The following is a 13,000-nucleotide window of genomic DNA, read 5'->3' on the forward strand; positions in this document are numbered from 1 at the left end:
GGGAACTGGCTGATGTAGTCACCAAGCCTCTCTCTATCATAGCTGGAAAGTCCTGGCAGTCGGGCAATGTCCCTGGTGAATGGAAAATGGAAACGTCATGCCCCTACTCTTCAACAATTAAAACAAAGTGTAGAACAAAGGGCACTAGTCTTCAACAATTAAAACAATTAGGAGACATTTCTTCTCAGAAAGAGCAGCCAGGCATTGGAACGGGTTGCCCAGGGAAGTGGTCGAGTCACCGTCCCTGGGGGTGTTCAAGGAAAGGTTGGATGTGGTGCCTGGGGACATGGGTTAGTGGGTGACATGGATGGTAGGAGGACGTTTGGACCAGGTGATCTTGGAGGTCTTTATTTTTCTATGACTCTATGAAGATAAAGTGACTGAAGCATGGATCTGTGAAGGCTGCTCCTCCTGCTTGGGCTCTTCCCAGGGTGAAGCTGCCCTGACAGCAGCATCCCGTAGCTGTACCTGCACCTGGGGATTCACCGCTGCATTTGTGTGAAGGCCCTCACTGGAGATGGGTGCAAGTTTCTGTAGACCGAGGCTAAAAAGAAACGAGATGTGCAGGGCATCCATGCAGTAACCCACAAAAGTGATGGGAACCAGGGGCCTGGCTGGTAAATCATTACCTCAAGCTGCTCAGGACAACAGTAATCTTGTTATAGCCACTCCTAGCTCACACCGGAGCACAACTCTCCACAGGGGATTTGGTGCTTGAGAGGAGTTTGGAAGGACTCTTGCAAAAAGGACAAAGCAATGAGCAGGGACTGGCACGGGGATCTGAGCACCGCTGCTGACCCTGAAGAGCCAGAGGTGCTGGTAGAGCATCTGAAAAATAGGAGGGGGGGTTGAAGTATTGCAACCATCTTTAGGGGGTGACTGTCTTCAGTCCACATCCACATGCAGCCCTCCTGAGTGTGGTAGAGCAGCTGAACCGCTTTGGCCTCTGGTGCCTTCATGCTGGGTGCAGTGAGCATTTGGCTCAGTTTTTCCTCGCTGTAGCACAGGAGAAAGACCCTGACGATGGGGATGAAGGAGCTCTGGGCCAGATGGCATCACAGTGGTGTGGACCTCCTCCTCTTCTGTGGAGGTTTTTGGGGCAGGTGAATGCTCCTTGGCCAGGAGAGTTGTAGGTAAAGTCAGCATTGCCTGGAGCTGTGAAAATGATGGTCATTCCCGTAGGAATTGGCCCTGGGTCTATTGACTTGAGATTCTCCTGTCTTAGCAAAAGACTCAGGGCTGTTGGAACATGGCTTGAGGCAACAAAACCCGCCAGTGTCAGGTGGGCGATGAAGCAAATGCATTGCATGCTGCAGAGATGGCAGATGGGCATCAGAGGCCAGCCTTCTCCTGGGCCTCTGTCCTTAGGCAGGCAGCAGCACGTGACACCACCGCTCTCCTTGGTTGCCTTTTGCTGGTTTGCAAGCACCATGATGTTTCCAGTGCCCGCTGGCTGCCCTGGTTCCATGCAGCATCGACATTCACGTTTCCTCCTGCTCCATCCTGGGCCTGGGCAGCTCTGGGGCAGAGAGGAGGCCAGCCGAAACTGCTGGGGCAGGGCAGCGCCCTTTGGACTTCCGCGAAGCGATGGCAGCGGCAGGGCTGCTCTGTGCGTGTTTGTTGAGGCGGGAGCGTGTGAGCAGCCCCCTGCACCCCTGCCAGGGGCACGCAGTCAGCCAGAGCCGGGGTGGTCCAAGCCCTTCTGCTGGCCACCTGAGTCAGAGGCTCCCTTAAACAACACTAATAAATCCTTTATTTACCAAAGCCCTATCAAAATGCCCCTAAAACTGTCCCATCTCACCAGATCCCTTCAGCGTGCAGCTTGAGGATCCCAGAGGAGGCTCCTGCAGGAGCAGTGGCCTTGTGGCCAGCAGGAGCTCATGGTGGCCAAGGCTACAAGAGGGCGATGGCCTCCAGGAAGAAGGCTCTGGAGGACCACATCCATCCATGGGGAGAGACAAGGGTGTGAGCATGGGCATCCACAGGGTGCGCAGAGCTCTCCCACCCCTTTAATTTAAGCAAAAATCTTCCAGATTCAGCTAATGCACGAGCATCCGAACTTGGATAAAAAAAATAGTAGTGTGTGCGCAATTATAGGTGGCCAATTTCTTCTCTTAGGAGTGAGTTTCTATATCTGAGTAATCAGTAACGAGAGACATGGGGAAGGCTGGGTACTCAGTGACTTCTTTGCCTCTGTCTGCACTGGCAGATGGGCTTCCCGAGTCTTTCATTCTCTGAACCCGTAGATGAAGGTCTGCCCCAGTCACCTCCAGGTGCTGCCCCAGCTCCAGCCCAGCTGCAGCCCCTGGGACTCCTGGAGTCACGGGGCTGGGTGTGGGACAGGGATGGGAGCAGGGATGGCGCCTCTGCGTTATAGGGATGTCAACGGGGACTGTGCCAGCCACCTGCGCACTCAACCTCCTGCCCTACCTTCGTATATCCCGAACCCCATCATTTCTTCCCCAGGACACCGCTTTCAGTGTGCTCCCAGTGTGCTCCTCGTTCCCCTAATTAGCACCGCTAGCCTAATTACCCCGAGGCTGCCGCCTGGGAGGGGAGGGGGGCGGCCGGGTCGCTCGGTGTCAGGGGCAGCGGCTCGGCCCCTCTGGCCCCCAGCAGGGGGCGCCGCCGCCCCTCGAGTCCCCACTGCGGGGTGGCGGCCTCGGGCCCCGCGGCCCCGCCTCACCTGCGGTGGGGCCGCCTCCCACCCCCCCCCCGGCCTCCCCCGGGGCAGCGCGGCGAGAGCCCGGCGGCCTCACACCGCCCCCCCCGGTGCCTCGGCCACCCCTCCCCTCCGCACACCGCCACCATGGCGGAGCAGGAGAGCCTGGAATTCGGCAAGGCCGACTTCGTGCTGCTGGACACCGTCACCATGCCCGAGTTCATGGCCAACCTCCGCCTGCGGTGAGTGCCGGCAGCGCGCCGCCCCCGCGGGTTGTGCTTCGGGGGGCAGGTGAGGGGTCCCGGCCCCCCCCCCTCACACCCGGGGTTTTGGCCGGGGGGCGCGGTGCGGGGGGGGCAGTGCCGGCTTGGTGAGCTGGACCGGCCGCGCAGCCGGGGGGGGCTGCGGCTCAGGGGGCTCCGAGCCCGGTCGGGAGGCGTTCAGGAGGGGCTGGGGGGCAAAGGCAGCTCCCGGCGGGGGCTTTCTGCTGCTGCACAGCTCGGGGACACCGGAGGGGAGTAAGGGGGAGCCCCGGGGTTGGGGTCTCCGGCCGCTCCCCCCGTGCCCTCTCCCTTTCCCCCCCGTGCCCCCCTCTCACCCGCCCCCCAGCAGGGACCCGGTGCCCGCCGACAGGTGCGCGGAGCTGCGAGGAGGCAAGCGGCGATAAAAGTCACCAAGTCCAAGGTTGCTCTGCTTCCCCAGGAGCTATAAAACCGATCGTGCTGCGCTCATCACGTTAACGTTTCGTGATCTTTACGATGCTTTTATTTCCCTCCCGAGCGCGATGGGCTGCGGGCAGGTCTCTGCTTTAATTCTCGCTTCCTCTCTCGGTGTCGAGGTCTGAACAAATCCCGGGCAGCGCTGATAGCGAGGACAGCTCGTGGGGACCCACCGTCTGTGGCTGTCTTTCACTTTCCATTATAAAAGATTCATGCCGGCTTTTCCTGATAAACTCTTCTGCCCCTTCTTGTGCAAGGATTTGGCGTTTGCCAAGAGACGCCTTTGGGACAGAACCGTGACTTGGTGGCTGCCACCCAGAGGTTTGGCCAAGGTGTCTCTGACCTCGGCGAAAGCACCCTGCCTCGCCTGCCACCTGCGTGCCGCGGGGAGCTGCTGACAGCAGGCCGAATTAACGACGTGGCGGGCTGCTGGAAGCACCTCAGGGCAGCCCTGGCAAGTGCCAAGGAAAGAAAGCTGGTGTAAGCCTCCCCAGCTGCTGGGGAAGGGGAGAACCGGGCTCCTTTGGGCTGTTGTGCCTCTGAAATCTGCCACCTCTCAGGTCTGACAGCACTGCCACTGAGCGCTGCAGCCTGTGCTGCAGGGCAGAGGTGTGTGAGGCTGGGGCTGAGATCCCAGCAGTGCCCCACATAGTAACAAGTGGCAGCCGGTGTGCTTGTTGCTCTCCTTCCTCCTGCGTGTTGGATCTTTATTTGGGTGGGGAAGACACTTATATTTAAACAGTAATGAAAATACGTTATGAACAAGTTGAACTTTGAACATAAGGAGATGTCAGATTGAAATAAATGTTGTGGTGCCTCTAAAAGCTTAAATTTGCCTCTTATTTGTGCATGCCATGATGCACTAATTGCATTACAGAAGGCTTACACACAAAGTCGTTGTAATTAGCAGGAAACTTGCATGTAACAGTTTGTTCTTGGGGTTTTTATTCTTTGGTTAATACGTAATAGAAATCTAAGAGTGGTATTGGAAACAGAAGGACTGCTAGATAAATTAAAAATCAATGTAGGAAGTTAGTTCCATTTAGGAATCAAAATATTTAATTTGATTGATTTGACTACCTGCACAGGTAGTCCTTAATTTTGTATGGAGGAAAATGGGAATGAGCTGGTGATTCTAGATCCTTACATTCGGTACGTAGATTTTCCTGTCCCGTTGCATGCTGATCCTGCCTCAGGATTTTGGCTCGACGTTCCTAAAGTATAGAAATTAAATCTGATATACTGTAATGCATCATTTTAATGCCAGTACCTTTGTCACTGGTACTCAAAAGCAGGTTCTTCCCTGTGACACCAATTTAAACTCCTGCTGCTTTTGCACGAGAATTTGTGAATTGCTGCAGCACGTGTAATCTGCAACTTGCAGGCACAGTTCTGCCCGCGCTTCGAGGTTGTCTTTTATCTGTGCAGTGTAGATTCAATAATCTTTTGTTAAAAATAATGTTCATTTTTCTTACCTTGGTACTGTTGCCTCCTGACTTTAGGTTTGTCTGTGCTGAGACATTTGGAAAAATTAGTCTGAATTTATCAAAAGTGTGGCTTTTTAGTAAACTTGCTAAACTCTGCTGAGCCCTGTTTGACACTGTGGTTAGAGTTCTGGCCCTACCTGCTGACCTGCCTGTGCCCCTGGTTTTATCGTCCTTCTCAGGCAGCATCAGCTTCTTTTGTTTACTGCTCTGGAGGTGGTAATTAGCAGTTGCTGATGATATGTTTTAAATTGTGTCAGACCCAAATTGCAGCCGAGATTCAGACCTGCTCAGGTGTTGATGTCACGTTGCTTTTGTCACGCTGTGTAGATGGCATGAGTTGCCTTTGTGCTGGCAGTGCATGGAATAGAATAGGGAAATTGTTGCTCCTCTGTCATTAACTTCATGACTACACTTGGACGGTCTCCGCCCTATTCCATAAATCCAGCTTTTTGCCAGAGCTGCTATTTTTGTCCAGGGTCACCGGCTGACCCAAGAGGGGTTGTGCTGGATTTAGTTCCCAAGTGAGCCCAGATGTGGGTGGAATTGAAATCATACCAGTCTCGGTGCATGCAAGGATTTTTCCCCGAGGACATCTCTAGTAGGCAAAAGAGAAATGGTTAAGTTATCCTTGTCATTACTGTGTAATATTTGAATTTAGTACTGTTGAAATGAGCTGAATTAGTATGGCTCTCTGCTTTGCTTGTAGAAGTGAGAGTTACCATCGGTAGGTGGGTGGGCTCAAGGAGGATTTATACTTTGGTTCCCAACCACTGCGCTTTGTGCCCTGTTATTTATAGAGTCGTCTTGTGATTCAGTGAGGATTTCATATTCTTAGCTATTTTTTCATAGCCATGTCTTGCAAACAGTTACTGAACTGGCAGTTTCGTGTGGGCTTTCAAGCAGTCCTTGGGTGTTACACCATAATTGTAAATAAAAGATGCCAATCCTTGAATTCCTTACTTCTGAATGGGCTTCTAACCAGTGCGTAGTTGTGATTATTAGTCATCAAAATAATTAAAAAATAATGCAGGAGTATTGGAATAGCCAGTGTGGACTTAGGGAATAGCTTTATCTCTTTCTAGAAAACCTCCAAAGCTTTAACAGATACTCGCAACCAGTTAATGAGCAACTATAAAATCCTATAAATGGCCATATCTGAGGAGTTTGCACTTCAGTAGATACTCAGCATTATTTATGACTGGTTCTTTGTGGGCACCTGGGAACAAGTTGGCTGCTGTGGTGTTTGGTATCTGAATTTCTATCAGAGGAGGTGTGGTTCATTGAAAGACCCCTTGAAACAGGGAATCTGGCAATGTGGCCGAGCTCCCAGGCCTCGGCTGTGCCAGCACTGAGGCGCTGATCTGCTGCTGTCCTGCCAAGTGCTTGTGCCAGGGTGGCTCGGGGTGCTCGCATTGACTGTGACTGGCTCATGGCAGGTGGAGAGGGGCAGTGGTCTCGTGGGAGTTTCCAGCAGTTTGCAGAAATTGTGGCATAAACAAAACTTGGGATGCAAACTTTTATCGCTTGAAGTTTCCATTCTAGTGTGATGAGAAAAGTGAGGGGTTGCGGAGTTTGTTTCTCTGACTTGAAGATCATCACTTCCGATATGCCTCCTTGTAAGAAAGAGAGCCAGGTTATTTGTCACAAGCATGAAATGTTTTATGTTATACGCGTTCTCCTGTATTATCCTGCAAAGCACATTCATTGCGCTGTCCTGTAGAATCAGCATTTACCTCGACAAACAAATCAAAACTCAGAGCTTTAAAAATGGTGTCTAGGACATGAGAAGGGGCAGCTCGATTTCTTGAATGATCTGCTCTGTGATCTCAGCGGTGACTCCAGGAGTAACTCCAGGCTCGCTTCTCTTAGCGGTGACTCCAGGCTCTCTTCTCGTCGCACCTGGGGGAGTGCAGCCAGAGGTGAGCAGACATGAGCGGCGGGACCTGGCTGCAAGGCACTGGATTCAAGGGTCTGTTGTCCTGGAGCCACAGGGCAGCTTTCAGGGTAGTCCTGTGTCATCTGCGTGCGCCAGGGCTGCCTGTTTTCCCGCCGGCTTCACCAGCAGGTGCTCCTTGACTCAGCTGTTGCGATCCGAGCAAGCTGCATGTTCTTGCAGGCGTTGTGCAAATCCCCTCCTGGGAACAGAATGGATCTTTGTCGTGATTATTAAAGAATTCAAGGATGCATGAAAGGAAGACTGTGAAATAATATGGTACGGTATAATGATTGTAAAAAGATTTATTTCCCTCCTTTTAGCTAGTTCCAGCACAAAACCCTATGTGAAATGCTGTACTTGAACCTCAAATAGTTCCTGGACATCTGAGCTCCCATGTCTGAGGATATGTTGCAAAAAGTGTTTTTTGTAGTTTTTTTTGCTTGTATGGTTGTCTTCTTGCACATGTTGTGAATTCTGACCTCCTATAGCAACACTTAATAAAAACACGGCTCTGCATTTAATTAAAGAAGATGCAGAAGTGTGGGTTTTCTGTTTACAGAGCTGTTGCTTACAATGCAAAACCCAGCCTTATCAATGTTATCCTAAATTAAGACAGCAGTTTTGAATTCTTATTCATTGCAGATACATTTAAAAGGCAGATAATGCTGGTTATGATTGATATTTTTGGTATTGAGACTGTAAGGAAAACCTGGTCCTGTGAGGATTTGTTTGCTGTGGAGAGGGAAACATACCTGTGACAGTGGCAAGTACAATTATCTAGAAAGTGGTGTTGGTTTGGCCTGTGTATGGCCACATCTGCACACTAAAACATTGTGCAAGGGTATGTGGAAGGGCAGTGGGATTCTTCTTGACTTTATTTGGGTCATTTTTTGTAAAAGAGGCAAGTTCAGTGACTAGCCATGAGTCCCAGTCAGTGATGCATGCCTTGAATGGCTTTAAAATTGAGTCGTTTACACCTTCATGTTGAACGTGTCTCCCCAGCTCTGTTCTTTGAAAGTAAAGGTAAGGCTGCGGTCCCCTAAAAAAAAAAACTGTAGCAAAGTTAAACAAGGAAATGAATGAACAAAGGCTTTGAATGCTGAAGAGAGATGTTTGGATGGATTTTCTTGAGGAAGTTGTGCACAGATTATACCTTTTGGGGCTCTCTCCCCAAAAGGCACCTACTTCTTGCATAGTATCTGATGGCCTTAAAAGTGATCTGTTTTGGGTTCTGAATGACCCTCATGTGGAAAACTATCAGCCTCTTGGATTTGCATCTCTCTCCCCTTGGATATGAGAAGCTGAAGATGGTGTTGAAAACATACAGACTTCGTCACTGCTGAGCGAACTGAAAAGGACCTAGAATGCCACCTTCAGCACTCCGTTTCAGTAGGTGATATTAAGACTTGTGTGTGTGTGTGTGTGTAAATATGCAGACGTTCACTCACCTTAAGGCTCTGAAAGGCCAAAACCTTAGAATCACAGAATCATTAAGGTGGGTAAAGACCTCCAAGATCATCTGGTCCAGCCATCACACTACTACCAGTGTCACCCATGTGTCCCCAAGCACCATGTCCAACCTTTCCTTGAACACCCCCAGGGACAGTGACTCCACTGCCTCCCTGGGCAACCTGTTCCAGTGCCTGACTACTCTTTCTGAGGAGAAATGTCTCCTAATTTCCAACCTGAAATCCAGGTTCCAAGCCTTGCTCCGTCATTTAGTATCCTCTGGATCTGGAGAGGGGGTTTTGTTCCTTCCATCTGTCCTCAGCAGGTCTGCTGACATGAGCAAGGACTGGTGTAGACCCAGGCAGTGCTCTGCTACCGTCCTCAGAGGATCGGAGTCTCCATAAACACGTTAAGAACAGTTCTTTCTCAGTGGGGATGTTGAGCATCCATATCATTTGATTCTTCATCTGCATAGTGCCCTTTCTTACTTAATCTTACTGTAAAGTGTTGGAGTGAGTGGGCACTCTCTGTATCCTACTGACCTTTTGACGCTGTCTTTCTTATTTTTCGAGGGCTGTCTTAAACATTCATATTTTTGGTTGAAGCTGTGGTCGGGGAGATTTGGCTTTGCACTGGGTAGTAAAGTATCTTTAATCCTGGCAGAGAAAATATTACGTGAATGTGTGGTTTCATTTATACTTTTAGTAATGAAATATTCATGTGTAATGAACAAGCTTTCCATGCCTTTAAGTCATTTTAATTTAGTCATTCTAAATGAGATATGAATATTTGAATTGTTTGGGTGGTGTTGAATTAAAAAGCTGCTGGGAAGCCTCCTCTCTGCCACTGCAGCGCTGCTCAGGCATCTGGCAGCGAAGCTGTGCCGGCTTTCCTGGGCCTCCTTAGAATTACTCGGTTTGCAGGGAGCTGTCTTGTGTCAGGATTTGGAATGATCGGAATGAAAATTCCCCTTAGTCTGTCAAAACTTGACTTATGAGCTTGGACGTGTTCCAGCTTGATCTTTGCAAATGGAAAGGGCCATCCATCTCACTTAAAAAGCAAATCCGAAGGATGCAAGTAGCAGAAAGGAGCATCAGGGTGAGCTTTCCTGTGTCCAGAGCGAGGACCAGCCAGCGGACGGCGCCTGTGTGAATGAAGCAGTGTGTGGGGTGCCCAGGGCAGCCTTTGTTTTGCCTCTGTACATGCTTAATTTGTAGAGTTCTTCTGAGCCTTCTGCACGTCTGTTATGAACGCCTTCTGTTCTGGGAGTGAAAAGTTACAGTAGGCGGTGTGGGTGAGGTATAATAATGAATAATATATGAGGGCAGATTTATGAATGAGATTACTCCTCCAGGATACCTTTTAAGTTCTTATGCTGGTGATGCTGTGCAGCAGACCTGCTGGTCCTGGCCTGCCATCTGTCACCGAGCTGTGTTTATGACACTTGCCACAGCACGGGTGACGAAACGTGACGGGAGGTAGCAAGCTGGGGAGTGGCTTCAGGTGTGGAGAGAAAGCCCTACAGATCCAGTTGTAAGCAAATTGTTTTATGTCAGCTGAATAGGGCATGTTCCTTTTTTACATCTTTGTGTAAATAGCTGCCAAAAAATTGCTTATAAGAAGTATATCAACAGAAACTCAGCTGCTGATTTAGGATTTCCTCAGCAACCTTTTTTACTTTCATCCTTGCCTCTTCCCTGCAATTATTTCGTAGTCTGATGAAGTAATATGGATACTAAAGATCATCAGAGTGGGCAGTGTACCTGTTTGTGGTGCTGTAATGTCAAAATAAGTACAGCATTCTACTTGCATACGTTTGAGATGGTATGTGTAGCCTGTGTCATCTTAGCTGAAGTCATTTATTATTGCCTTCTGAATTACACTAGCTAAAGATCTGGCTTTAAGATCTGCCAAGTTTTTACAGCAAGTCTTAGCTAATATTTCCAATGAGTCTCGTGGTGCCCTTTAGTCAAGAGTCCTTTATATGGACTTCTCTTCAAAATTCTGCTTCTTCTGCTGGTTTCACTGATCTGCTGCTCCACCAACCCCTTGCATTCCTTTCAGGCTGAGCAAGCTTTTAAACTACCTGAGCATTTCCCCTTTAGTCATATTTATTCAAATTCCTTTTATAGTTGCGGATCTTGCTACATACTTGGCAGTTGCATCATCACTCTTGTTTCTCAGTCCCTCAGTCAGGATTGCATCTCACTGTGGAATGAAAGGATTTTGAAGGGGGGGGTGGGATTTTGAATGAAAGGATTTTGAAGAGGAATAGATGGCTGCACCCAGGTTTGTCTGTGACTGTTAAATAAGGGAGGCGTGCTTCACTTTGTACCAAATACTTGTTTCCAGTTCTCAGAAACAAAGTCACGATTTCTGGAACATGGCTGTTCCTTTCGTGGCTTTTCAGTTAGATCTGATGAGACCTCAATTCACGTTGCTGTGTTCATGTACTGATATTTCTGTCTCTGTTAAACAGACCATGGAGGGGAAATAAGTTTTTATCGTGAGGCTTCCAAATGTTAAAAGAACACCTTGGAGGTGAGGCTGTTCTGTCTTCGGGAGTAAAAAAGGGGCATTAGATTTTAAGCTGTTGAAAAGACTTCTTCTGACCTAAACCATTAATTTGATCCTCTCTCTGTTTGCTAGGAATGAGTTTTTTGAATTCCTTGGATTTATTTCAGCTAGCATTCTCACCTGGTCTGCCTGGGGCCAAACTGCTGTAGGCTGTGACAGGACAGTGGACCAGTTCTGCTTGTAAGTAGTCACTTAGATGGATCATAGAATATCCCTTGTTGGAAGGGACCCACAAGGATCCAACTCCTGGGCAGATGCTGTCAGAACCCAGCAGTGAGAAGCTGAGTCAGGAAGAAGGGGGATCATGTGAAGATATTTTAAATAAAATAGTTGCTAATGATAAGCCAGGGGACCCATCCTCATTGTCATCAATGCTCTTGCAGTGTTCCACTTTACAGTCTCATCCGTAGAAGTGTGACTGGTGCCGGGGCATATCTACTCTTACTGCTTTACCTGGTGACAGTGATGGTACTTCCTATTTTGCCCTCTGATTTCAGAGTGTTTTTCTGTGCAGACTTTGAATTTTCTCCCTGAACAGCATTGGAATGCTCGTGTCTCACCACTGTTGCGTTGTGTCCCATTCACCTGTCTGCTGAAGCATTTTGCACCACGTGGTTCCTGCTTGCTGTGGTGCTGCTGGCCATCCATTCTTGATTTAGAAGTTGGCAGTGGTCTGCCCTGCGGCTGCCATTTGCCTGCTTTGACCTGGCAGACTCGAGGGATGTGAAACTTCAGCAAGCAGCAAGTGTATGATCCTGTCTGATGGAGAGCATTCTTCCCAGAAAAATGTGTTGACTGTTTGGTGAAAACATAACATTAAACCAGTTATGTGACCTGTAGACAGCTGCTTATGTGCCCTCATATCATTTCTCATCCTTGGATGTTTCTTGCTGTACTCCAGAGCATCAGTACTCTCACCATCCCTCTGAAAAGCGCTGTGCTGCATGCCCCTTCGTTACTCCTGCTGATTTTCTAGCTGTGTCTCTATAGCCATGGTATCCCCTGGGCCATCCCCGATGCTCCTCTCTCTCACCGTCGGTGCCTTTGTACAGATGCAGCCCTTGCCCAACCGCCCCCCTTGCTGAAGAGGCCGTTGGTGTGTTCTTGATGCTGCTGATGGCTGAGGCGTCCTCCCCGGCCCCACCGTGTTAGTCCTGGCCGAGGTCTGCCCACAAGGCTGAGCATGCTCCTCTGGACAGCAGCGCAGTGGTTCTGCCTGCCCCACCTGATCAACCCCTTCTGCTCAAAGTTATGGGTTATTTCCTGCATCAGGTCTGAGTCTGGGCTATGTGCACAGCTGGATCTCTTGCCTAGAGTTACCTTCATGCTGATATTGAGCTTGTTTTGCATCTCAGGCCTTGGCAGCCCCCCCTTTCCCGCACATGCTCGTTCAAAGTGCATCCACAGAGATTGTTTTTGCTTCCTGTTTTATCTGCTTCACCTATCTCTTTGCCTTTTTCCTGTTCGACCTCAGAAGCACAGTTTATCTCCTTCTACTGTTTATCAGTTTCTCCCACAGTACCAAATCATTAATAGGTCTGCCTGAAAGCTATCTGACAAGCATTTTTGTACTTTTCCTTTGCTCCTTTTGGCAAGGAAGAAGAACCATATAAATTTCAGCAAAGATACTGCCCCCTCCTTAAATGTCTAATTTATGAAGGCTGCGCAAACTTTGTCATGGTAGGAGGTTTGGTATGCTGTAACCACTGATTATCGTGTTGATCTGTTCAAGTAGTTTCCTGGTTCCATATGGGATCTGTGCCCGGGGGAGTTTATGTTCTCTTTGGCTTGGACAGAGCCTTGCCTGATGCTATCCTGTCTGAAGTTGGTCAGGTAAAGAAGGGTTTACTGAAGTATTGTGATCTGTTCCCATTTAAGGTTGCCGTGGCTTCATTTGGGAAGCCTGAAGTCCTTGCTGCATCTTCCTGTGGAACAAAAGTTTTGGAGCGAGCAGGTTTGTGGCAGGACTCTGGCTTGTGCAATGTGATGTGCTCCAAGTCGTGAATGTTTATCTTAGGGTAACTCCATCTCCGAAGCTTAATGTTTTAAGTTTGTACTTCTGTGCTTGTCTCTCCACACACGCAATCTTGTTTATTTAGATCAAGCCAACTACGTGGTCTTTCACTGAAACTTCTGATGTCCTTTGAATGAGTCTTTTGAAATGAGGCTC

At 49.0% G+C, this 13,000-nt stretch overlaps 1 protein-coding gene across 1 annotated transcript in view; it reads left to right on the plus strand.

Annotated features, from left to right (window-relative positions):
- Positions 1-2,809: 2,809 nt before the first annotated feature.
- The window catches only part of MYO1D (myosin ID), a gene marked incomplete at both ends in the record, with an annotated part of 155,240 nt that continues 145,049 nt past the window's right edge, over positions 2,810-13,000 (plus strand). The window contains one exon of the mRNA XM_084301232.1: positions 2,810-2,904. Coding sequence (XP_084157358.1) covers positions 2,810-2,904 — 95 coding nt within the window. The remainder of the gene's footprint in view (positions 2,905-13,000) is intronic.

This window comes from Netta rufina (genome assembly GCF_964035555.1).
Source record: "Netta rufina genome assembly, chromosome: 24".
Lineage (NCBI taxonomy): Eukaryota > Metazoa > Chordata > Aves > Anseriformes > Anatidae > Netta > Netta rufina.